Source organism: Rhodnius prolixus, unplaced genomic scaffold (assembly GCF_049639745.1).
Source record: "Rhodnius prolixus isolate KJV_2025 unplaced genomic scaffold, Rpr scaffold_17, whole genome shotgun sequence".
NCBI lineage: Eukaryota > Metazoa > Arthropoda > Insecta > Hemiptera > Reduviidae > Rhodnius > Rhodnius prolixus.
In genome coordinates, this window is record NW_027411626.1 from 413,651 (window position 1) to 441,637 (window position 27,987).

Consider the following 27,987-nt stretch of genomic DNA (forward strand, 5'->3'; position numbering starts at 1 on the left):
TTTTTCAACTTTATTTTTATTTATTTATTAATTTATTTATTTTTTTTCTTGAATGCATTTACTTATAACTGGAGGATAAAGTTAATTTTTTGAAGCCCACTTAAGTACACTTGCTAAGTATAATTAATGACGTAATATAATTTTTTGTTAATCTTACTTACTAATTTATCGAATTACAAAAAAAAAAAAACTGAGAATAAACCTAATTACTTTTTAGATTTTTAATCAAGGAAAAAGAGGGGGTGAGAGGAAATTTACTAACTTGGCTAATAACTAATAACTAATCAACTAATATAAAAAGCTTAATATTTGAAAGAACAAAAAAAATAATCGTAACTCGAAAGACAAGCAAAGGAACAAGAAAAAAAAAAAGAAAAGAAGCATTTTATCACAGAGAACAAAATTGTATTGTTTTTCCTGTTTTTGACTTTAAATTAGCAGGCTCACTTAAAATTTAAAAAAATAATAATAAAATAAACAAAAATAAGTACTCTAAAAAAAAGTAAACGTTAAGCAATCACTTACAACATATTGCAACATGTATAAAAGATTTATCAAAATTATTCGTACGATATAATATAATTAATAAATTAATAATGATTTGTGAACTAGTTCATAAATAGTGTTTCGTATGTTTTAAATATAAATCTATTTCCGGTTTGGTTTGGTTTTAGATTTTTCAAAAGGGGGGGGGGAAAGAAGTTATACTTAGCAGTTATCATTTTGGGTCTAAATTGTTTTATTTGAACGAATATGGGTCAAACAATATTTAAAAAAAAAAACAATTATTAAAATTCAAAAAAAATAAAAATAAGCTCACGGAGAACAAGAACTTGACATGTGCAGAAGGCTCCATGATTCCATTTTTTTTTTTTTTAATTTTTCCATCCAGCGAGAGATTCAATTCTTCCGAGAGGGCACGAAAATGATAACAGTTTATTTTAAAGTTTCAGTTTTTTTTCTATCGTTTAAGAGATACGTGTTGCTTAAGTGTTAAGATGAAGTTTGGGAGGAGAAGTCTCACGGCGTTGCTAGGGGGGGGGGGGGTGAAGTGATATCATCTCCCTGAGCCTTTTTGGGCAAAGGGTTTTACGGGTGTATTCTGAGAGATAATCTCTACCTAATTATAAAAAAAAAAAAAAAAATCTTTGGGCATAAGTTTAGATTAGATTCCATGGCCAGAAAGTCTGCAAGCCACCAGATCTAAAAGAAAAAAAATCTGTTATGGCACTCATCACATCTTAGTATCTAGAATATGTTGAAGATTTGTGGTTAGATCCGCAGGGTTCGACATTTTTTTTGGATTATATCCATTTGTAGCACGCAGGATTATTGTATCCCTAACTGGTTTTGGACATTCTCATCTATCAGCAAAAAATAGATTAATCAGATTGGGGTAGTAAAAATTTAGACTTCATGTTTCCGTCTTGAGGAAGGTTACACAGTGAAATCCGTAAAATATTGTAATGTTGTATGTGCATGTCGAAATCTCCTTACCAAGATGATTAAATCTACCCTCTGGTGATGGATGAAAGAGTGAAACCAATAACCATGCTTGGTACGATGGATAAAATAAAAAGAAATATCGTATATCTAGGATAGTTTCTCTTTTTTGAAGAGCTGAACTCAGAACCGTACCAGTCTTTTCACATTAAAATAGACACAGCCACCCGCGCTTCCAGCCCCGCACGCCGTCAAGAGGACTTCGATCATCTAAAGCTACAAGAAGTTTTAGAGAATAAGAGTCATAGCGTAAGTGAATCTTAGATAAAAGCAGCTGATCATAACTTTGTCGCCTGCCTGGAAAAAGCTGCGAGTTTAAAAATCCATCTTATTGGATAGCCTATTTAATATCTTTAATGGCTAAACCTATTAGTTGGCAATTGCAGTACCACAGAAAACGTCATACAGGGGTCCCCGCCTGTGATTATGACGTCTCGTAGGTGCAATAACCCCAAGACCTGCAAAAGGGGGGTCAGACATACAATGGATCCAGCTTTATATAAAATAAACCTCTTTTGGGCTATAGGGAATTTTGGGGCACATATAAATCTCGCTATTAGACAGGGTTATTCTCTCTGTTTTTTTTTTTCGTGAATACGCGATCCCGGAAGTGGCTAGTTTTTTTTGTAATTATGTATTTATTTTGAAACAATCAGATGACAAAGAGCAATAAATGTGATGGTTGATTTTTTTTAAAAAAAAACAAATCCTACAACATGACAGGCAAATTCTTGAATCTTTTCTGGAAGCACATCGAACAAAAATTTTTATTTGTTCAATAAACATTATTATTTCTTCGTTTTTATTACAACGAAATAGATACACACAAAAAAATAATAACTAAAATATTAATAGTTCCTGAAGTATAAAAAAAGTAAATAACCACACATCCAAAACGACTCATTTGAAAACACATCCTCCATTTTAATACTGAGACAATAAAGCATGCAAAAAACAAAAACAAAATCATTCATGACCCGATAATAATTAATAAAGCCTTGAATCATACATATCAGCCTCTTTCCTACTCAGGTACGGAAATATTTTATTTTCATTTCATCATATTTATTTATTTTTTTTACTAAAAATAAAAAAATAATAAAATCCTTTAACTGCTATATATTTAAAGTGCTGGAAACGAACTCAAGTTTTATCTTGATTAATCGTAAGGGTCAATATTGGACACGGTTGGAAGAATGCCAGAAAGAAGGGTTCAACTTTAGGATAGTTTATTTCGCGGATGAACCAATCCTGGGGTATGTCATCTTTGTTGTTTTGTTGTACTAGTAATGGAGGACGACAAAGGTTCAATAAGGGTAACCTACCTACACGATATTTCTAGACTAGAAAAAAAAACAGTAAACGGCGAGATTGGACAAAAATGCTAACACCATGAAAGAAAAGGATTAGCTAAACTTCTCGTTCCTCTCAAAAAAGGCGAAGATAACCTGTACAAGGGTTAAACAGATGAACAAAAGGTAGAGAGGTATAGACAGGAAGAGATTGGTAGAAAACAAGAGGGCAATTCGATTTTTTTTAAATTAAGGCAGTGGTTTCCAAACTTTTCTACACAGTCCCTTCCCTTCTTGCTTATTTATAATTACATTTTGTCTTGCAAGATTTTTTTTTCTATACAGTTTGTAAATACATACATTTTAAATCCAGTAGCAGCAGTATCTTGACTCAAAGACGTTATTAAATACGATTACTAGTAATTTGCCCATATACAATCGCTGAGTTTTAAAAAGCAACCTGGACACCGCTAGGGCTAGTAAGGTAAGAAGTGGTTTTGTAACTAGTTCATTCTAATTATAGGGATGTATCCTGGTTAAGAACGGGCAAATTGCTTGCCACAAATTGGAACTCAAGCCCAAACCAAGCTTCTGGAAGAATCTTTTGTAAGGTGCGCAACATCAAGGGTCCTCTTTGCACTTAGACTATACTAGAGAATAGACACTTTACTACACGGCCTAATATTCCATAAAAAATCGAAATTAATATTGGTAAACTTTTGATGGTGTTGATACTAGATTAGAGGATTAGAGGACTTGGCGCAGAGAGAGAGTGAGAGAGCGAGAGATGAGAGAGAGAGAGAGAGAGAGAGAGAAAGAGAGAGAGAGAGAGAGAGAGACAGCAAAAAGGGAAAAATAACGCCTCTAAAATTCTGTTTCGATTGAATTGCGAAAAAGGGAAGGTCGGTTTTTTTCGTCCTACAAGAGGTTCGTCACAAACGTGTACAAAGGGAACAAAAAGGCCCACACACTCGACTACCACTAGTCATCACCTAAAACAGTTAAAGGATTAAACGCTAAAACAAAACAAACAAACAAAAATCAAAGAAAAATATGCCCAAAACTTGCCAGCTCAAACAAAACATTTTTTTTTTCTTATTCTATTATATATTTTTGCTTATCATAGGAACTAATTTCACAAAATCCGATAAATTAAAATTAAAAAAAAAAAAAACATTAAATAAGACCTTTTCTTAACATTTAGATATTTAAAAATCTTTTTCTTTGAATCTTAAAGAAAAAAAGGCACTTAGGATTAAAAATTTTTTTGTTTTTTAGTTTAATTATATAGATATATATATATATATTTTTTAAATAATAATTTATTATTACTTCTTATTTTCCATAAAGAAAAATTATCCACTGTGCGATTTTAAGGAAATTCAGACCAAAAGAAGAAAAAACAATCAAACAAACAAAAGATTACACTTATTGCAAAGCGATGAAAACTTCCACAAAGTTTTATCAATCATTCATTCTTATATAATAATAATAATTTTAATCGCTGAAACATATCTTGGGGGAAAAAATTAAAAAATATTTACATAACTACTCTAAATAAATTAATAATTAAAAAACAAAATAAAAAAAAATTTTACTTTTTTTCTTTACAGTACAACCAGAAATCCTTCACCTTTACTCGGTTAATATATAAAAATATGACTAAATTATACTTATTTAAAAAAAAAAAAAAAAAAAAACAAAGAAAATTATATTATCACTTATGACGATTGGTAGAAAACAGGAAGGAAACAAAAAGAAAAAAAGTATAAAATGATTTTGAGAAAACGAAGTCTCACTTAAAAGGATTGAGAAAGAAATAATGGGCTTAAATTATTTTTTAATAAAAATTAATTCATTAAAGCTAAATGATAATAGTAATAATAATAATAAAGATGACTAATTACTATGACCTGAAGATCCGAGAGAACTATGCGGAGATTGTTGCTGTAGCTGTTGACTGCGGGACATTAAGACAGGTTCTACTTTAACTCTGTAAAACTTTGAGCCTTTAGGTACATGGTAGCGATTTTCCGGCTGAAAAGAAAAGAAAGAAGAAAGAAGTGAAAATGATATTAAAAAAAAAAAAAAAAAATCGACATTAATGGAAGTGTGGTTAGTTCCTCAGGATTACTATCGTCCACTTTTATCAATCATAGCACTTTTGTCTACTGCATCCCCGAACGATTTCGAACTTTAAGCGAACATTAGATCTAGAATAATCACCTTAGTTACAAAAAGATTTCACTAAGGCTGGAAACATAGTGGAGCGGCGAGCAAAAGCGGCGATGATAGCTGCTTCAAATCAAAGAGAGCGACGAGCAGCGAGCAAAGATTCGCATGCACATAGTGACGAGTTTAGTCGCGTTCTCCTTTTTGACAAAACAAGATGGAGGAACTATTTTTTATATGAAAATTCTTCGTTGAAACTTTGGTATTTGCAGCAGCTTAGTAGTAGGAGCTGCAGTGTTCATGACATAAATAAGTCTAGAAATTGAACTTGGTAAATTTCATCACTTGTACCAACAACTTCGGGAACATCCTGGCAAGTTTCATTCGTATTTTCGAATGTCTTATCAACATTTGATTACATACTAGCCCAGTGTAACCCCATTAATCAAAATCAAATTTTATTGTTTTTGAATAATACAACTCACAACAAAAGTTAGGCACAATATAGAAAAATTAACTAAATACAAATCTATGTAACCCCATTAAGTTACTTAGCAGTCACTTTAAGGTTAGAAAAAAATAAATAAAAAAATAGAAATATATACAGATTAAAAGAAATTAGTCACTTAAAAAAAAAACAATAATTTTATTAAATCACTCCATGATTTGTCGTAAATTAATGTTGTTCATCTGAAAAACTGGAGTAGTACGACGCTACAGAAGCATTGGAGAATACGTTCTGATCAGAAGTAGTAGGACGTGAAAATGTAATTTAATTTTGCCTAGTATTTAGATGAAAGTTAGCATTAAGGGATTGAGAACCAATTAAATGTAGCAAATATTACCTGAATTCTCCATTAACTACTTGTTAATTAATTTTAACTATTAATTATTAAAAACTATTGTAGCTTCGCAAATACTATGTTCCACAGTGGTTTCTTTAAACAAACTAAACCAATAAATGTATCAATATCCATAACCTTTGAAAAATAACCTTTACAAATTGAGCGCGATGAGAGCGAAGAAATCAAACATGTCATAACGCTTTGCTCTACTCTCTTTAGATAGCGTTGCTCTATCTTCGCTTTGCTCGCCACTATGCGCGGTCCCATATGTTTACTTGTGTTTGATTTTGCCGCTTTGCCCGCCGCTCCACTATGTTTTCAGCCTAAGATTTACAGAGAACTGAAGAATATGATTCGATCAAACACTACACTTGTTTGCTGAGTGAGGGAGGTTACATGGTATGTTACATTTTATAAACGAAAATGGTCAATGAAATTCTAAACAATATTAACAAAAAAAAATTTATTAAAAAATAAAAATATAAAAAAAAAATTATATACATACAATGCATACATTTGTTTAACTTAATTTAAAAATAACATGTTTTAAAATTTCCAAAAGTATAATGGATTTTTATGTGTTTTTAATATCTAAAGATTCTTGAAAATATTGGTCAATTGGAATGTTACAAGTAAGCGCCCCAATAGAAGGAAAAACCCAGTTCAGAAAGATGGAGAAAAAAATTTAGAAAAATTTAAATGAAAATCATTAGCTTTTTCGAACGTTTTGTACCAGGCTGAGTTTTATCGACCTTAATGAGAGAAGATGGCCCCGCGATCTGCTCTCCTCATAACAGTATAGTGCATCTGTTCACGTTAATGGAGTGTCGCCACTGGGTGCCTTCTCCAATCTTCTATCAAGACACTATATTACATTACATTTGCTTGTTGCAACAACCGTTGCAGTCGCAAATTTCAATAACAGATAAAAAAAATCTACCTTGACACCTTTTAAACTGAAAATATTTAGTTAACGAGATATTTATTTGATATATAAATATATTATTTGAATTTATAGATATATTGACTAAATAAAATATATAATCCATTGGATCAATTTGCCATAAAATTACGAAAATATTAAAAATCACTTATTTTACTATTTACAATTCCGACTAACATATTTTGGCGAACACCATAATTCTAAAATGGAATACCAAATTTAAAAGTTTTCTGAAGTTTTACTTTTTCAAATATTCCATGAGAATACACGAACACCGATTGTACTCGAAACACACATTCAAGTTTAGGAGGCTCAAAACATTATTTTTGGTTAAAATACGATACAGATTTGACACGACCCCAATACTTGCTGAACTTAAATACGTAGAAGTAATGATTTTTTTTTAAAGTTTAATTTCTATTATCTTTTATTACGATATAATTTACCTTCTTTGCTTGACAATATTCTTTATGGACAACTTCTCCAGTACTGTAGAGACGTCGAGGATTTGCACCTAAAAATAAATATTTATAAAATTTGGTAACATATTTAAAGAGTTTTTAATAATTAAATAATCTTTCAGAGAAAGTGGTTGTGGAAACTGGAATATGTTATCTTAACAAGAACTTAACTGAATTTGTTTTAAATTGTTAACTTTAAAGGCTGGTATTTCTATTGACACACTGTTGTGTTTACGTAACATATGTACTGAGTGTGGTAGGTTTCAAAATGTTCTTGTGTTTTATAGTTAGTTAGTGCATATGTTGTTTGGATTGATCTGTTTTGAAATTTATACTATTTTCCGTCTTCGACATATAAATCATTTCTAGTACTTTTCTATTTGGGTTTATCTCTGATTTTTGTCTTGTTTTGGGACATCCAGAATTTTCTGTGCTATGTTAGAAAAGTGTTGTGTTAATTCTTTAGTTTTGTGTGTAATACGAGTGTTGTAGACTTATTTTAAATACTTTGTTAGACTTTGCATTCTATTTTGTAAATTAGATTTGATTATTTATCTTTTTTAGTCCAGTTCTTCAGATTCGAGAATGTTTTTCCTTTTTTTGTTCTTAATGTTAATTGAAGCGATTATAGTGTAATTGAGTTTTGAAGTAATATTTCTGTTGTTGACTGGGTATACATTTGGTAGAAAAATGTACTTTATTGTTTTGTTTGTTAGGTATGTTGTTGTAGTGCGATTATTTGTGATGGTTTGCTGTTCTTGATTAGTTGATTTGATTCGATTGCATAATTAATGCATTTGAGGGGATAGTTGCTGGAAGTTTCTATGATGTCATGGTGATACTTCAGGTTTCGTGAAATGAAATTTTTGTACAGATCATTTTCTGGATTATAGGTAGGTTAGAGTAAAATTTAGGTATGGTAGTGTTATGTGTTAATTTTTCTGACTGTCGCTTCTTATGAGGAGGTCTTTTTCTATTGTAAACTGTAAGTAGGGTAGTACTTATTGAAAAATGAAGGATTTCCCTGTGGTTTTGTGGTGCTGATGACACATAAATTATTTATTCCTGGATTACTTGTACAAAAATGACTTAATTTGAAAATAAAAATTCACCATGTACTTTAGTCTTTCTTGATGGATTGCAAGCAAATACTAAAAGATTTGCAAGTTTTTTAAGGAGGTTTAATGGAAAATTTATTCACCATTTTCAAAAACAGTTTCGCATGTATTTCTGCCAGAAAATTGTAAAAATTTATTTAGATATTGCTGCTAAATTAAAATTATACATGGGAGTTCCTTTGTAGTAAGAGTAAGCATCTCACACAACATATACTGGTGATCTTTTATTCGATTTTTTTGACCACGATATGGATAAGTCGGATATTTGGAGGATTTCGTACATTACTGTTATAAAAGTGAGCAGTAACCTTGCCTTAAGCACGGCTACGCTACAGAGTGGCTATGACTAGCGTTCACTGCTGGTGGCAATAGCAGTCAAATTGTAGCGCTTACACACGACAAACAATGCATCGCAAGTGCCCTTCCATCGAACTTCAGCCAAACATTTATGAAAAAGGCAATTTTATTAATACATTAAAAAAAAAAAAAGGTCAATGTTCTCTACTCACAGAGCAAACCAAGACCTTCAAGACAGTCAGGATGAAGGAAATATAACGTAGAAGAATCTTGAACTATTGTATAAGCCATTAGTGCTTCATCCCAGACAACCAGAACAGCATCTCCAACATTGCAACTGCAATCAAATAAAAGAGCTTTAAATTCAGTAGTTCCAGATATCAGTTTACCAACAGACAAGAAATTTGTCCTCAAATTTATTAAATATATAATTGAATAAATGATCGCTTAATTCAATAACTACTTACGAGCCAATGCTGATTTTTCCTTGTTGTATTAAATTGTTAGTGCTTCTAGTCTGAAAACAAAAAATGATTCTTTAAGTGAAACTACTTTCTATTTCAAGGCTCTAAGTTTCGTGATTTAGGTAGTGACCTAATAGAGCCATGAAGAGGTAGCAAGGAGTAGTATTTAGAATTAGGTTGCTAGTCTAGGATGCTTTATGCCTAAATTTTTCAAATTTTCGTGAGTCCACTCAGAACATTTTCTATAATCATCATTCACTTTTCGTAAAAATTTGTAATAAAACTTACCAACTTCTCCTTAAGTATTCTTGATTTCCGTGGAGAATGATCTGGACTTGTGGCAGCATCCCTACAGCAACTAATGCCGGATTCACTGTTATATATGAAATTTAAATCAAAATGAAGTTAACAAATTAAGACAAACTTTAAAATAGTTCTTAAATAAACAGAAAAACCCACATGGTAAGCACAGAGCTTGATGGACTTATACTCCTGGAACCTCTAATTAATGGTGGTGAAGAAGCTGCACTTTTCAAAACAGTTAGTTCGGCAATAAGTCGAGCTTTATCAGCTTCCAGATCTCTAATTCGTAATTCTTTAGTGTCTATGCTCCTGGAAACATCATTAAATGAATACATGCTGTTTGAGGAAAAGTAGCAAAAAAAAACAAATCTAACTTACAAGGTGGAATCTGTAAGACGAGAAATGGTATCTTTGAGTTTCGAACTTTCGACCATCAGATTTTCGTTTCTTACGCGCATCCCCTCCAACTGACGATCTTTCTCCGCCATTAATCGGTGGACAGTGTCATTAAATAATACCTAAGAACAGAGATTAGTTAATGATGATTACTCCGATTTAGTCATCTTTTTTTTTTTTCTAGGATGACATTCCTTCCAAGAGGAACTTGGAACCATCTGCTGTTTCCTGTTAATACCCTTTTCCCCATCGAAAGGTCGTCAAAGTACTCGTAATTTTCATCAAAACTATTATCACGTTGATATCAAGTTTCAAATTGTGTTAAGAATAGAATGCTGTAAATATTCTTTTTGTCAATGGACAATGAGGGTGAAATCTCCAAAATAAAATAGGAACCTATCTACGCATCTCTTCCAAAACTATCAACAAGACGACCAGTCAAAGATCTGGTACTCACCAGAGTTCATTCTAGTATCAAGAATAAGGTTTGCGCAACAAAATCACAATTTCCTCCAGATGTGTGAGTTAATTTTGCTAGTGAATATATGAATGAAGGAAAACCAGAGCTCTCCATCATCTTGTAAGAGAATTGCCATCTTCCAGTTGGCCCCAAATAAGTTTCTCAAGTTAGTCAAGGAATCATTGCAGTTTACATGAGAAGTACAATATGTCGGAAACTTACAACACTACCTAACAAAGCAATTCTTCACATTTATTAGCCTAAATAATAACTCGTTCTCCTGAAGTAGTGGACAACGTTGAAATTATCTATAGAAACAGGAGACAGAAAAGCGTCCTTGATCAAACTTAAAAGACGTCCAGCTTGGATGATATTTTTTAAATTTTCGCCCTAAAATGTTTTTCTTCCCACAGACATAGTCAATTAACTAACACTTTACCTGTCTATCAGCATCCGCTCTGAGTTTAGCCTGCGCTAGTTCTTGTTCAAGTCTTGTACTGCACTGTGTCCTTTCTTCTTCCAACGCTCTGGCTTTATCTAGTTCTAATTCTTCTTTCAGACGTGACACTATTGTTTCATGTTCTTCTCGATCCATAAGAGCAGTACCCTGCGAATGTGTTATTAAAGCAAAATTTATTACTATAATATTATATACGCTTCCTTAGCTGTGCAATAACTAGGTGGCTTAGGCCTAGGACTGGTTTCCATATTCTAGCAATGTAGGCCTAGTGAGACTTTGGATAGCGTAGGGTTTCCCACTAACACTTATGAGTAATAATAGTAACACTAATGACGCAAAAGGGACAGATGGGGGATTAGGACCAAGAGATTCTCCCTAGCTACAAAGTACCTTCATAAAACAATCATTTACGCGTTTATGCATGACCCATAAAAGTAAGGTAATAAAACATCATGGTAACTTACCTCCATTTTATCATGGCAGAAATCGCTCATAGATCGCTCAATAGTCTGCGAATATAGTTTATATCTAGTTGTGATCGCTTCCACTTCATCCCTACGTTCATGAGTTAACCTTTCTTGAAGCTCTTTAAGCGCTGTTTCATTTCTAGATCTCTCTTCATCCAATAATCTTTCAGCTTCTTCTCTTCGAATTCTTTCCAATTCCAAGCCTTCCATAGTTGACTTGAGTCTCTCTTCTAAATTATATGTTCGACGTTCAGCTTCTACAGCAATTGATTCTTTTTCTTTTAGCTCCTATATAGATGTTTTAAGTCGAAATTTTATTAGTTTTGTATCATTTATTAGTTACAATAAATATTTACAGAAAACCAAATTTAAAATATATTCATACTTCTAAAAGTGTGTTATTTTGTTGCCTACAGGCCCTAGTTAGTCTGTCCAGCAGACATTCTAGTTCAGTCCTTTCACAAAGTACCCACTGTTTGAGCTGACCCATATTGCCTCTAAGTTCCCGAAAGGCTTCGTCTACAGCTCCATTGATGTTCTGAAGTTGAGCTTTTAATTGATCTCGCAGTTCCTTCTGAAAATTAGTAATAAAGATAATGAACTCACTTTTTTTTCCAGAATGATCAAGCAAATATCTTGAAAATTTATAAAATTAGAAATCAACAAATTGAATTTTCAACTAAAATAGCATGGGCAGATATTGCACCTTTCCCGGGAAGGTTTTGTAAATCATAAGATCTTATTTCTATCGCTATAATACCCTCAGTTCCCATCATAAACAGAATTCTTGGCAGTTTCAAAGTGCGGTGAAGTGGTCTAGATCGACTTACAAATCAACTGGTCTTCCTCTAATAGATCGTAACGTCATATATCAAAAGAAAAAAAAAAAAATACTGAAACTGGAGTTGAAGGACTTGGAGTTAGAGCAAACTTATTTTTGGTCTATACAACCTCCAAGACTTTTGTAGTCATGTTACTTGATTGGCTTTAAAGCCTCTCCTTCTTCTTCTACCTTCTACATCTAAGCTGTACCGTCAAGCTCCACATCCTTTCAGTAAGCTTAGACCAGTCATTAAACACATTCTCTTGGTATTAGACAATCAATCTCTAAGTAGACTCTTCTGATAAACATTAATTTTTAAAAAACCAGACGCTACTACAAGAAATTTTTTCGACTTTACCTCTTTCCTTGTCGCTTGTTTCTCATAATGCATATCACTAGGGCTTTGGCCAACTTTTTCAAATTCTTCTGTATCTGTTTCAGATTCAAAACCCCTGAAATGTTTACTGTTTTTACTAATACAATTTTAATTTAAAAAAATAAAAACTTTTTATTGCTTGTTTTTAACATTAAAAAACATTTGTTTTTATTCACCTGTCACTACTAATGGGATGAGTAGTGTTTGCAGACTGGGCAAGTGATTGACTGTTATCCGCAGGTTGCAGAAGTGCCGGATCTAGATTACTGCTAAGTCCGGCTGCTGATACTGCTTGAACCTGGAAGAGAAGTTTTGTTATTAAAAGTAAGAATATACGTTCTCGTCGTAAAATCCCTATCGCTCCTCCCTACATCCCTCCTATTCCAAAGTATCGATACACTACTCTCTACATTTTTTTTTAACTTAAAGAGCGTCAACATTATTGGAGCTTTTTTTAGTGCACTGCCGGCCTCCGATATCCGTTTGACTAATTTTTTGATAATGCATCATCTGTGAGCTCAGTAATACAGATGAAATAGAATTAGAAATAATAATACATACGATAATAGTAATAACGATATTGTTTCAAAAGTGACAACATTAACAAGTTTTGGAATTTAATCCATAAAAAATAAATATCCCATTCTAAGAAAATGAGCTTTAACTCAATTCCATTTTGCATTTATGTATAATTTAGAATGTTTGTTTTAAAATATGATGTATCTAATAATCAAAATATTGAATTAAACACACAGTATCTAATTGAGGTAACTGTTTAAGAACCTGTAATTCTAATTATACTTTCAATTGTAACTAATTAGCAGAAGTTTTGCAATATTTCAGGTCACTCTTGTTCGTGACTTACACTTTACTTTGCTAACGTAAATTGGAAGTTGAATGTCAAAATCTATTCGTAATACTAAAGAGATAAATAAATTACTTACAATTCTATCTTCAATGGACGCAGCAGGATGCTGTGGATCTGGTTTGAGATTTGTAACTGATCTGCTTAAGAAGAACTGGGTAATTGTGGTGAGATCTGGCACAGAAAGAGATAAAGCCAGATCGGGTAGCTCTCCACGTAATCGTTCTATATCTTCAACTGAAAGCTTTACAAATAATAATAATTATTATTATTATTATTAAGAAGAATAAATGACTAAATACTTTCTGAAAACTTGAAAAAAAAAATCAGCTGTGTGGATACGCTTAATATTAGCCGACAATCTCCGTGGTTAATATCTGGTAATCCATGTTTTTCTTTAGTCACAATAATCCCAAGGGATAAAATTCTTAAATAAACCTTGTGGTACAGAGTGACAATTTTGAAATAAATAAAAGAAATATTATTGCTAACTTCAGTCATTATCATCATTTTATTTATTTTCTGCCAAGCTTTCGTCCTGAGACTAAGTCATTTTCAGGGCTTATGCTTGTAGACGATTATACAATTTTTATTTTTATTTTTTACATTTTTAACAACAAATTTTGGTGTGTCTTCTGCCATGCAGTCAGTATTTAGACAGTCAGTATTATTTGCTTAGGAATTTATTACACATCTAATTAAAATATTAACCTTTGGCAGATTAGAATCAAAAAGCTGTGGTGCTTGTGTAGCAAAAGCTGGTGGTGAATCTTCAAGTCCTGGAAAGAGAGACGACAGAAAATGTCCTTCAAACTGAGACTGGAAGCTCTCCCTGCGTGCAACCTCTTCAGAGTGTACGGCGCAAAGCTGACAAGCGAGATCATTTGCCCACTTTTAACAGAAAAGACATTTTTGTGTTTTAATAATAATTTTATGTATTTAAACATGGTGAAAAAGAATAAAGTTTAATGTTCAAAATTAGTGACTCATTTCTTATATACATTTATCGATCCAGTGACAATTGTCCCAATAACGGTACCTCTTAATCAACGAGGGTTCTGTATATTTTGTCCCCAGATAATGTTTTAGAGTTGTAAAGTTAGTTTTTTATTAATTGAGTTGTATTTTGAAAGGGATAATTTATTAAATATATTGAAGGTCAGTCTATAAAATCGTTTAAAGATGTAAGTAAATTATTTTCAATAATAATAAAAACAAAAACCTAGTGTTACTCACCACAAGAAATGCTTGTGAAAATGTTCTACGTCTAACAACTTCTGCAACGGCTGTAAGATATACATTAGGCGCCATATGCACTTGAGAAAGTATGTCTAAATTTCTACGTAATCGTTTCATGCTATCATGGTACATTACAAGCTTTGCATCCATTTCCAATAATCGACTCTCTACATATACTACCCATCTGTAACAGAAATTAAGGATTTAATTTAATTTTTTACAGGAATTAATAATGATTGCAAGTAAAATAGTCTTAGAAGAATATAAGTACGTTTGAATCCGCAGAATTATGTAAGCTTGATTTCATACCTTATAGGACTTTATTATTATTATGCAAAATTTGGTTCGACAGGTTTGTTAAGTAAATTTGTGAACCAAATGTTGTTATAGGGAGATGTATGCCTTTAGGAAGTGGATATACATATATGCCTGGGGAGTTGAATTACCAGGAATTGGAAGGAAGTATACAACTCCAGTATCCCTTCAATTTCTTTCAATTCAAGGTAGCCTTTTTTTTCCAGGAAATTTTCAAGTATATTGGGGAACGGATATGTTGGTTGCTTCAGTAAAACAGAATAAGAATTAATTCCACATCAACGAAAAATAACTATAATCACATAAAAATATGAACCTAAATTTTTTGAAAATACATGTACTGTAAATAAGCTGTAGTTTGGTTCGAACAAGACGGAATGAAATATTTGTGCTCCGGAAAGGAAAAAGATTGCGGAACACTGTTAAGCAATTTGCGGAAATAGAAATCGATAAAAAGGAAAAAAAAAAAAAAACAACTTACTTAAGTCTATGGTAAAGATTATTTGAAAGTTCCTGTTTGGCTTTGATACATCGCCGTCTGATATCTCTTAATTGGTGATGATTCTTCAACATCACTACTAACTGTCTCTTGTGCGATGTACATAAATCTGGCAGAATACTCGTATCTCCTAGGTTGCTAGCTCTAGCTTGATTATGGATGAAGGCCTATTTGATCAAGATTTTTTTTTTTTTTAATTATATTTCTTAAAAATACTGTTTTCAATAAATCAGCAATTTAATTAGGAAAAAAATCTTACTTGTGCCAAATCTGTTTGCTCTTGTACAATCTTTTTAGCATCGCATCTTAACTGTTCCAATCCGTAGAGACGTTCTTCAAGTCCTTTAATTTCTCGCATTTCACTGGTGTTAGCAGCATCAAATGTTGCTCTAATTTCTACTTTTAATGCTTCTAACACTTTTTCATCAAACTGTAATAAATATAAAAAAAAATAAAGTAAGTGAATGATGGAACATCAAAATTAAATTCTGGACGTTCTTAATAAATAAACAAAAAAATCTGATTAAATAATCGATTTTCACTATTAAATTTTTTAGAAACTATATCGAATCTGACATTAAGCTATATCTGATTAAAAAAATCGATTTACACAATTCTTTTTAGACACTATATCGAATCTGACATTAAGCTATATCAAATTTAAAAAAATCGATTTACATCGATTAAATTAAATTTTTTAGAAACTATATAGAATTTGAGCTTTTCAGACCAACTCATTTAAGCAATAGAGCCACTTAAAAAAAATCGATTTTTCTATTTTTATAAATATTTCGGGTCAATTCTAATAAGAGCAGTTCTGAGTAAGGGAGGTAATTTATAGGCCTTCCCAAAAGTACCTATTTCATTTATTTGAAGTTAATGAACTGAATTATTATCTACTAAACATACATAAGCATTGAATTATGTAACCAAAATTCCAAAGTTAAAGAAGAAGAGGATGGGCATTTCAATAGATTTTTTTTTAAAACCTTTTAAATCTTTAAAGTGAATATGCATAATTTTGACGTAAGTTACTTTTTAGTATAAATTGTAAGTTCCAATCGTAAACTAGGATTAATTTTTTTCTTTTTTTTTTTGTATTTGTGAAAGCCAAGTACTTTAAAAGGCAACTAATAATTACAAATTGAATTATTATTATTCAATAATTTAAATACAGTCATATTGAGTAATAGAATGTAAAAAAACAATCACAGCAGAATACGTAAAAAATAATTATTGCGATTCAAGATAAGAAGAACCAATAAAATAAAAAGGTAGAACAATGAAGACATACTGGCTGTACATTTTGTAAATACGTGCTATGAGTCATGCAGATGCTTGGCAGCTACGTGCCTTGCAAGGATGAACTAATTCTTCTAACAATTATTATACTATCAAAACATTACTGATAAGAAAATGTCGTAAATTTTGTTTTTCTTCCTTGTTTTTTGTTTTGTTTTTCGTTTGGAAAAAACAGAAAAACAAATATAATGACGCAGACATACTTTTCACATGTATCTTGTGTGAATATACTCACACGACCTTCTTACACAACAATTCCCGGAGTTGTTGACATTTTTAGGCAATTTTTTAACACCTCTCAAAATGCTCAAAATGAATTCCCCCAAGAAAAAAAAAAAAAAAAATTATTCAAGAAAACAAGATATTTTGAAATAAATACGAAGTTTGGAGGAACTTTTTTTCCTGGAGTCCTGAGCATATTTCTGATTATATTTCCGGTCCGAAACAGGAAATTTGGACGTAATCGCAATACTTTCGTTATTTATTAAGGGAAATATGAAATCAAAATAAAATTAATATATATGCGTATCTATAAATATATATTTTACTTACTTGATCCAATCCTTTTTTACACTGTTCGGCTACTTGTTCAAGTGATGCTTGGTTATCTTTGGCTGAGATCCATTGTAAGAGTGTAGCCGGATTGGCTGAAGGAGCTGGTGATTCATCGCCTTCTTTTTCCAACAATGCTGGCAGTACAGGAATTTTGGACAATGTTCCAACATCATTGCTAAAACTGTTCAAAAAAAAATATAAAAAAAAAAATTGTGATCATTGAAATAATTATCTCTTACAACAATTATTTTAGATCTGGAAACTGTAAAAAAAACAAGAATGTGATGTAAAACTTGGCAAGTGTTTGGGTGCGGAAATTTTATTGTCCAATGGAATTAAAGGTGTTAATATTGGAGAAATTTTAATCAGATTTTCTCTAAATGATTGATAAACAAAGAATCGCAGATAAATTTTAGGAATAGGGCTGCCACTAGATGGGTATTCCAAGGACTACACATGGCGAGCTGACTAAGTAGATGATGGACATGGTTGGGATACTGACATAAACCAATGAGGTGACCAAACTTAAATGGAATGTTGAGGAGATCTGCAAAACTTAAATGGCCAAAGATAATATCAATATAAAATGTTACTGTGGTTTTTTTTAAAAAATTCATTCATTTCCTAATAGTCTATTCCCAATTCTTTCTCCTTTCAGAATGAAATACTTCTATTCAAGAGCTCTATGTAGAGGGCAATTAGTGGAATATTTCAATGGCAAAACTTTTACAGGAGTCCTGAAAGTTTAGGGGGGATTACATTTTCTACATTATATACATCAGATTGTCCCTGGTTATATGGGAGTTTACATTAACTATCAAAGCAGAAATAAAAAAGAAAACGAGGTTTTAAATTTAGCCAAACAATATTCTGCTTTGACTAGGTAATATACTCTTACACGACATTATATGTCAACTTAGTTTCCTTCAATTTGTTTATCTATCTACTATGTTTATATCTACGTCAACTCAAAATAGCTAGGAAAAGTTTCAATGCTGAAAAAATAAAATAAAATTTCAAGACTGTTAAGGACTAATATTTTTAGTTTTCATAATTTGTATCCAGCTTAAACTTCTTACCAAACCTATCTAACACAAATATATCATGTATTACGATTAAGTAATTAATGGAATCAATCCATATTTATTTGCTACTTTCTGTATCAGCTAAACCTGACACAAATGTTAAGTAGGTAATTAAACTGTTACACTTCACTTCGCTTCCGTCAAATTTGAGGTTATGTTTTCAAATTATATCTAATCACCTCCAAAACAAGTCAATGTGAATGTCTATTTAAAAAAAAAAAAAAAAAAAATGATAGCGCAATTAAAAAAAGGATAGTTCTTCTAAAAATGGAAGGAAAAGAAAAAACCTAGTTAAAATTAAAAAAAAAAAAAAACCTGATTTATGTATTCCAAATATTATATAATAAATAGCAAGGACAATAATATTAACAGATAATTAGCACAGATATACACATAATTTTTATTGATAATACTGTACATGATGTTTTTCTCAAATACAGGAGCAAGGCCAAGCAATATATGTTTAATAAATTGCTTACGTACTCAATCAAGGTTACCTTATTTAATACAAATTATAATAATCTGTTCTGCACACCCGCACGACTTTCTCTTCTTACTTTGAAGGTTCTTAACGAAACATTTTGGTATAAAACAAACGATATTTGGTGGCATTTAATTCTTACCAACATTATAAAGTTAGTAAATCGTTACAGGGAATCTATCCAAAAAGTACAACCTAGTTTTGGTGTAAAGAGCTCCGTTGGATTGAGGAATTTTCTTCTAAACTCGGAAATTTTAAGAACAACTAAAAACCTTCCTTATTTTTGTATAGGAAAGATAGGATCGAAGATTAAACAAAAATGGCCCTTTAAAAAGGGTATATTCATTTCTCCCTCTTACAAATACCCATAATCAAATTTTTTCTTTAGGGAGGGGGAAATATTTTGAATAAAAGTTGTACATATGTTTGTTTATCAGTCAGTATACGGTGTTTCCATAAAAAAAATTGTAGGAGCCGTTTATGCTAAAATTTCAAAATATTGAAAAATCGATTCTTAATCGATTGTTAAGTGGTATTTTCAGTCAGCTGATTTTCTTTAAAATTTGATTTTTATTAATATTATGTTTTAATAGGAAAGTACAATTGTTAACAGTGATGACGTATAGGGAAATGTCTTGACTACCAACCCCTTACTACCAGAAGTGATCTTAATCGAATTTTTCCCGGAAAAAGATTTTAAATAAGAGTTATAGATAGATCTTCTACGTATGATGAATTAGTACACCGAGTTTAAAGGATATCGTAGCAGCTGTCATAGATAAAAAAAAAAAAAAAATACTAAAATTCCGAGAAAATCGATTCTGTGTAATGGCAGATTCGATAAATCAATTTCAATCAAAACCTAATTTGCGATGTCTTCTGTTAGCATCTAACCAAAATATCAATTTTCAAATACAACCAAAAAATTTGAACATTCTGCGATGTTTTTTTTTTTTACGTGAATACATCTTTAAATTTGAATCATATGGTGGCAATCCAAAAAATCTAATAACAAAATCGGGGGATACAGTTTGGCATTGTAGTTTCGAATCTATCGTCTACATCCAAAATTAAATTAGACCACTGGATAACAAAAGGATCAAAGAATTTATTACGATAAGCGAGGACTGTGACACATCGCGCGCGGTGGAGGGGGAAGCGCCGCCATTTTGAGATCATTTTGCTGCGTATCGAGATTTGCAATTAGCATAACTTTTGACTCGGAAAAGCAACGATGTTCGTTTAAGTTTTAATCGTAAGATGTCGTCACAATCTATCGGTTGTATATAAAATATTAGTGTAAAATAGTGACAGTGAATAAAATAAAGGTGTTGGAATAAAAAAATATTATCAAAAATAAATAATGTCGGCCTATACGCGTCGAAAAACCAAAACCAAATACAGAGATCGCATACGGTTGGAAAGGGCTTCTCAAGTACAATCGAATGGTAAAAGTCGCAAAGCCGGTGGAGTCGTCATATATCCGCAACATCAATAGCTTCACTGATTGTAATAGAGTTAACATTGACATTTCGGAGATTTATTTGGAAATGAAAGACGCAAAAGCTGGTGATATCTGTCTAGTAAACGAAAAAGGCCAATGGCATTTTCAAATTCGTACTCGGGTGTGTGTGTATATCTATCCCGGGCACAGCGTTAGCAGAAATTAAACTCTTTATGTTACGATCGTTGTCAAAATATTCCAAAATCATCTCTAAAATTATACCCGATTACGAGCCTGATCTTACAACACCAATTATGATAGTTGCGAGACTTTAATGTTGATGTCTCACAAAACCACTCATTGCCCGACTTCATGCTCAGCGAGTTCAATTTGTCTAATATTGAAACTTCTCCAACAACGTTAAGTAATACCTATACTGATTTAACGTTTACCATTTGCCATTTGTGACGTAGTTTTCGTATCACAGATCTATAATTAATAAAGTTATATTGTAACACAGTAATTATTTGTTTCCTTGATTTCATCCTAAATACATAAATAAAAATATTTTATATAAAAAAATATAACCCGTTACGTAAACGTATTCACGTACAACACACGGCCGTGTCCATGACACAGCCACAGTAGAGCTTTTTTTTTTAACTCAGGGGGCCCTCAATACGGATATTCTCGACGAAAACTCAAAAACTACACAAAACTTTACTACAGTAAAAGAAATTAAAAATAACACATAACTAGGAAGAACAAAACAAAAATGCTTTATATCGGGGGGTATTCCAAAATCTAAAAAGTTTTATTTAAAAATAAAAATAAAATAATAAAGTAAAATAAAATAATAGTAACAACCATGAAACTTTCTCAAGTTGTGTTTTTTTCCCCCTTATTTATGAGACGTAACAAAATAGAGTCACATAAATTTTTGTTTAATTTATCAATTAAAATGTATGTTAAGGTCATGGCTATAATATTTGCGATTTTCTGCCTTTAAGTTCAACAGGTCTGAATATATTTATTATGGAAATGATTTTTGTTTTTTTTTTAATGAGTATCTAATCAGGATTAATGATTCAAGAATATTGGTGCGCTTATTACCTGAGCTTAAAATCTTATAAGCTCATAACTTTGTACATTTTCTTTCAAATATCCAATCCATACATATCTCGAAAAACTTGTGTGATAATTCACTCGACTTACTCACACAAACTACAACTATTCCCAAGAAGTTCTGACATATTTCTTCCAAGGTTTTAATAAAAACTTCCACAATTTTATTAAATTTATAATTAAAAATTTTATTTACCTTTCAAGAATATTAATATATTGTTGCCTTGTGTTTAAATACTGTTTAAAACTGGCTTCAAAAGTTTCTGTTCGACTTTTAAAGAGTAATGTGATGTCATCCAAGTTGGCAATCACTGCGGCCCATCCTGGGAATTACAACAATTTTTGACATTAAAAATTATTTAATTTAACAAGCGAAAAAAAAAAGCATTTTTTATCTTACTATACATTTTACCAGTTTCAAATTAAGATACTTTTTATAATAATTTATAAAAAGAACTAGACAGAACAAAATCAGTAAAGGCACTACAAGGGGAAGCCAGAAGCCTAACTAAAGCCTCTACAAAATATAATACAAATAGTACACGTTTCATAAAAAAAATCGTTGTTAGCGTTTATACAAGTAAATCTTTAGTATAACGTCCGGTATCCTATTGAGAACAAAATCTTATCAAATGAAATGGTACTTTAGCCCTTCCACTCTCCAAAACTAATGGTTTCGCTATATAAAAAAGAGACATAACATATACAGTGGTACCAAGGGTTTTCGAACGACTTGACTTTCAAAAAAATCGGTATTCGAAAACCCAAACAAGGGTTTTCGAAAATATTGTCCTGAAATCCGAACAAACATTTGGAACACGAACACCACCGAGATGAGCCGAGTTGTTGTTTTTTATATTTGTACACTTTTAGATCTTATTTCTTGTTTAGATACCTAGTTTTTTTTACATAAAATATAAAAATTAGGCCAGTAAAACGGCCTAATATTTCGTGGGGCTTAGAAACGAAATAAACTACATAGTTTACATTATTTCTTATGGGATAAATTGTTTCGGTTCTCGACCACACTTTCGGAACGAATTGTGGCCGAGAACCGAGGTATCACTATATATATAGAACTTTGTACCATATTATAACCTGAGTATATGGTTTTATGGCACGTCTAAAAAATAATTATAGTCTTCTAATAATGACTAGAGGATAAAAACACCAATCGACTAAACTTTAAAATTTATTTTCATTCTTTTAATTATTCACAATTTTTTTGAAATCATCTACAGATTAACAGTACTCAAAAAATTAAAAATATTTTATCTTCCATTTTTTTTTTTTTTTGTTTATACCAATTTAAAACAAAAACAAAGAACAAAAAATAGGCATATTTTAAGGACTTATTGTTTACAAGTAATGTGCCATTAGGTGATGAAATTAGGTCATTTAAAACAACTTGGTTGCAAAAAAATAAAAAGATAAGAAAATATTTATCTTTTTATTTTTCTAAGTTCATAATGCCTGCTAACAATAATGTCGTATAATCCATAACATTTGCTTGTTCTTCAAAATATTTGGGAGTAAATTTGGGTACTTTAAATTATCAGTTATTTGTTTTAATGGTAATTTCAAATTTCTTTTACTTCAAGTGGAAAATAAATTATGGAACCTGTGTTATCAATGCCGGCAAATTATCAATCACACCATACTTTTTTTTAAAATCCGATTTTTTTTATCAAGTACAGCTGTTTATAATCAGATTTCATTATATCGAGGTACATTAAATTGAAATGTGCATACTCAAAATACGATTTTACATTCCTCAAGTTTTTAACTCAAAAAAACTTTTCTATAAAGATTATCAATTATTAAATTATCTAATTACGTCTGAAAGTGGGCACTTAAGTTTAAAGTACCGCTTAAAAGCACTTTTGTTTCTAATTAAAACCTCACATCTAAATAAAAGCTTCTATAATTACCTTGCTGTTGAAGATGTTGATCATGCACCAATTTCTCACAAGCTTTCACCTGACATTTTGCTTGTTCGCACATCTGCTGCGCTAACTGAGATCGTACAGCTACGGTTGCTATGGTCGGCGGTAGATTTAATGATTGATCCACTTCATCTTTTAAATCTAAATCTGTTATATTGGTTAATAGATAAACTTTTCAACTCAAAAAAATACCCAAATTAAAGAATAGTTTCTTTTTAAATTACCTGAACCACAATCAACACTTGGTATTGGAGGTGTTGCAGATTCTATTGCTGATTTGCTGAATAGAAATATTGGACTTGTGTCCGTGCCAGCTGAATATGAACATACTCGGACAGATGGGTCTAACGTTTCTCCACCGCTAGCCAATAGTACCTGTTTATCTAAAGTGATTCCACATGTGCGTTGTACAGCTTCTTTAAGAGTGGCCACACTAAAAAGACAAAAATACAAAAAAAAGGTAAGATTTTGAATTAAGAATAAATTAATTTAAAAAAATGAATCGCTCAAATAAGTAAGATATTGGCACCCAAAATGTAAGACGAACACAATTTCCAAGCACTTTTCTTTCAAATTTGATAGACCTCAAAATTTTGAATTTCCCCTAAAAACTCTTATTTGGAAAATTCACTAAATGAAAATACTTTCTTTTTACGTTAAGAGATAGCCATTGAGGGTTTTTTTTTTTAAAAAAAGAAACAAATGACGTAGACGTTATATTCAGTCGAATTTTAATATAAAATATTTTTTCATTGTGCGAGTTTAAATAGAACTCAAAAACTACTTATTACTCAAATTGGTACGTAGTTGAGCGTCACTACTGAAATTTATGTTCTGGCCGATCCATCATCAAGTGGACGTGCGAATTTTTTTTGCGGAAATAGCTCTAATTATATAGCTCTTTAAATCACCTACTTTGAAATATTTTCCATGGTTTTTATGGGTGGAGTTTTGCAAGGAATTTAATTTTCCCCTCTAAAACAAGGATGCCTGAAAATATGTCCCGCATTAGAATTATTAACGTGTGGAAATTTTATAGAAAAACTCTTTCTAGATTTTTTGCGGGAAAAAAAATTGTTAAAAATCACAACGTTTGCTCAGTATCAGTGGAACTATTGATAAATCCCTTCCCTCCCAACGATACGAGTATTCCATCCAGTAATTGACCCCATTGCTTCCTGGACATGTCGTTAGCTCCAATACTCTGGTAGAAGGTGTGGAAAAAAAAAGAAAAATGGAAGAAGCGAAACAGAACAAAAACTGCTGAATGGATGAATGGTTCTTCAATGAATTCCACGCCAATGTAGATCAGAGGGCAGTTTGGCAAAACCAGGAAATAACAAGAATCCTACCGATGAAAGCGTTCATATTTAAAACTTTCGCCATCATCTTAGGACCACGACAAACAAAAAAAATCAGAAAAAATTCTAAATATCTGCTAACGGACAGCAAGAAATGGGCAACACTCTGTGATCATCAATTACCAGATAAATCTCTCTCGAAAAACTGCCATGGCTAATTTTTAGGTTATTGATACAGGGCATACACATCTAAAAAGAAAATGAATTATCAAGTCTGCATCCTGTCCACACTGCCATAACGGAATAATGAATGCCAGCCATAAAAATTAACGTCTGCTTTAAACTTGATGACCCACATCATTCGTGCGCGAAAACCAATGAAGTGACGTAAAAGAAATAATAATAATTTGAAATATTCCAAAAAAAAAGAAAATCCTAATGAAATTAAAGTAATTTAATCCATTGAAGACAAAACGTGAACCTTTGATGCAACAGTCCATGAAGGTCAACGTCTGTGATGTTTGGGAAGCACGTGATCAGTAGTAGGCCGTTGGTTATTTTTTGGCCTTCATACAGGCTCCTACTACTTCTAAACTTTATCTTCCCTCTTTTTTTTTTACCCCCCAAACGATGATATATCAAGTTCAAGATCACAAGAGCCTTTACAGGAATTGCCATCCTAATTCTTTCATCCAAGGGCAATGAGCTCTACATGCCACCTCCATAAAAATTCACACGACAATATATGATTTTGAACTTTTTCTTTAAATTTAGAATCTCATTTTTATCATTAATGAATCAAAGGGGAAAAAATATATGTAGCTAAGACACTTAAAAAGAAAATTTCTATGAAAAATAGGAAAAGTAGCTCGTATTGTAGAAATAATTTGAAAATTATAATAATAATGTGATTTATGGAAAATTTTAAATTAATCGACTATTTTCTATAGTAGACTACTTAATGATAACATTTTTTTCTTTTAAATAAGATATAAATTTCTAAATTTGAAACAATAAGCCAAAGTGACTGGTGGGAAACCCAGGGCCTTGTAAAAAGAAAAAGGAAAAAGGTTTATCCTACCTACTTGAAGAATAGGTATTCACAAGAGGCCACTTCCCTTAACTAGGGTGATTAACCTAAAGCCTTTGTGCTCTAGGAGGTGGAGAAAATGTACCTAGCCTGTATTCTGGCGTCGTTAGAAAAAGTTGGCAGCATGTGATCTCAGGCATGTTGAGACCAGAAGAGACCATGTCGCAAAAACGACCATTGGTTTCAAAAATCAAGACCTCATAAAGAGAGGGACGCTTGTTCTAATAGACCTTTCAAAAGGGATGGTTCAATAAACCTCTATGGCTGCAGTGACTTGGAGAGAATATGACCTGCCTATTTTTCTTCATTAATAAATACACTTAAAAAAAACAACAATTTTTCTTTCAGAGGACTTCATAACAGACAATTATGGTGAACACTTGTGAACGAAAAAGTACAAAGTAGTTCTGGAATTATTAAGGTGGACAAGACTAGGAATAAATATGTTCGCAATCAAGAAAAAAATAACTCTTAATAGCGTTGAAAATTTCGAAAGAATCATAAACATTTTGTATGTTTTAATGGTATGCTTTTCTTTAGAGTTTCACTTTTTCATTTTCAATAAACTAGCAAAAACATTGCATTCTTTTAGGCAACCGTGATGTAAATTACCCAAAACATAAAATGTAAAATTTTCGAATGCAAATAGTGCAGTATATAATATGAGTAATTACTCGCAATTATGTATTAAATAAGTAAAGTAAAAATAATAAATGTGAGAGATTAATAAGCAATCAGGGATTACCCTCTATTCCCGACAAAATACGTTTTTAGATCAGATAAAAAAATGCGTTGCATGAAACAGTATTCTGCGTACAATTTAATAATTGCTCAGTATCAATATTTTAAACTGTTAAATACATAATAATGCATTTATTACGCTTATGGACTTGTAAAAAGAAGATTTTCAAACTATTTCTTCTTTTAAAAGTTTCAAAATCATGTAGAACCAAATATTATGCACGCATTTATAAATAATAGAAAAGAATGAATTGAGATATTAGACAAAAACTGTCATTAAAATTCAAAATAGATTTATAGCCAGTAACCTTTAAATAAAGTATAAAAGTACTTTTTTGTAACAATTAATGTATCCTCCTTTGTTAAGGATACAATATACTTGAAACAGCATTTTATTTTTTTTTGTCCCATGCCAAATATATGAATACAACAGCAATGCCTTTATAAATCATTTATAAGATAGAAAAAAACAATGAAATCAATTTAGAACCAGATAAGGAAGTAGTTAAAAGGTTGAATTCTAAATAAGGGAAAAATTCAAATCCTCTAGCTTTAAAATTTTTACACAAATTTTTTGAAGACAATTAGTGCCTTATTAGCTTAGGAAATTGTGAAAGCTATTGAATTTATGAATTGTAATTTAAGTAAAAAATAAAATATATGAATCTTTCAAAGCATAACTAGTTAAAAACATATTAAAATAAATAGTTTCTTCCTTCACAATGATTACCTTCATTAAATTTTTGCATCATCCACTTTTTGGAAAATTAAAAAAAAATCTAAATAAATAAATATGACTTACCTTTCAAGGGCCAGATTCATGTCAAAAGTCATCATGGTCCCTGTTTCTACATGAAATATGTACAACATTTTTGATTTCTTCCTCTGACTAAAAGTAAAAAAATAAAAAAAAATAAAAATAAAAAAATGAGCTATCTTAGCTCACTATTCTTGTCAATCAAGCATTTTTCTTGCATTCACTTCCTATGAGCTTCGCCTCATAAAAAAAAGAAACTCTTCTTTCTAAAAAATAAAATTACAAAAATACTAGTTTACAAATTTGTACGCAAAGAAAAGAGTAAGAAATAGTAAAAAGCACTTTTTTTTAAATACAAAATTACAACTTAAATGCAATATTGATTTATTCCTTGTAGCATCTTAAGTCTATGCGTAAAGTACTGCAGCGAATAATGGGACCAAAAATGCACCAAATACAAACAAAATAACAATACAAAAAATTTTTTATTTGTATCTTTTTTTCAGGAAGCAAGGTCATTCGACTATCCAAACAAGTTCAAACAGGAATATGGGTACAGCTGACTACCAAAACAATACAGATCTTAAAGACTTAACACAAAGAGTAAAGAACCAAAAATAAAAAAAATCTTATTAAACACTGGTTTTGAAAATTGAAACAATTACATGCTCAGTACTTTACTTATTTTTCATTTATTCAAATAATAATAATAAATAATACATACCTATGCTAAATATAGAATCACAGAATTAAATTGACCCATTCCAAACGACGCAGAGACCCCCAACAAACAGTCTGTCATGCACAGCTGTTCTCCCTAGAATGAAAACACAACTGAGCAAGCGCAAAGATTGTTATGATA

At 31.2% G+C, this 27,987-nt stretch overlaps 1 protein-coding gene across 1 annotated transcript; it reads right to left on the minus strand.

The window, feature by feature from the left end:
- Window positions 1–1,037: 1,037 nt before the first annotated feature.
- Window positions 1,038–27,979, minus strand: Atg17 (autophagy-related 17). Its single transcript, XM_074138955.1, has 24 exons — window positions 27,850–27,979; window positions 27,171–27,391; window positions 23,461–23,669; window positions 23,222–23,383; window positions 21,487–21,613; window positions 17,153–17,336; window positions 15,558–15,728; window positions 15,281–15,465; window positions 14,482–14,668; window positions 13,957–14,136; window positions 13,325–13,489; window positions 12,557–12,678; window positions 12,363–12,456; window positions 11,567–11,755; window positions 11,179–11,469; window positions 10,694–10,861; window positions 9,777–9,916; window positions 9,555–9,707; window positions 9,384–9,468; window positions 9,099–9,148; window positions 8,844–8,968; window positions 7,202–7,269; window positions 4,703–4,832; window positions 1,038–1,203 (listed from the first exon to the last, which is right to left on the minus strand). The coding sequence occupies exons 2-24, from the start codon at window positions 27,236–27,238 to the stop codon at window positions 1,166–1,168; spliced, it is 3,291 nt and encodes a 1,096-aa protein (XP_073995056.1). The 5' UTR covers window positions 27,239–27,391; window positions 27,850–27,979; the 3' UTR covers window positions 1,038–1,165.
- Between the last annotated feature and the right edge of the window lie 8 nt (window positions 27,980–27,987).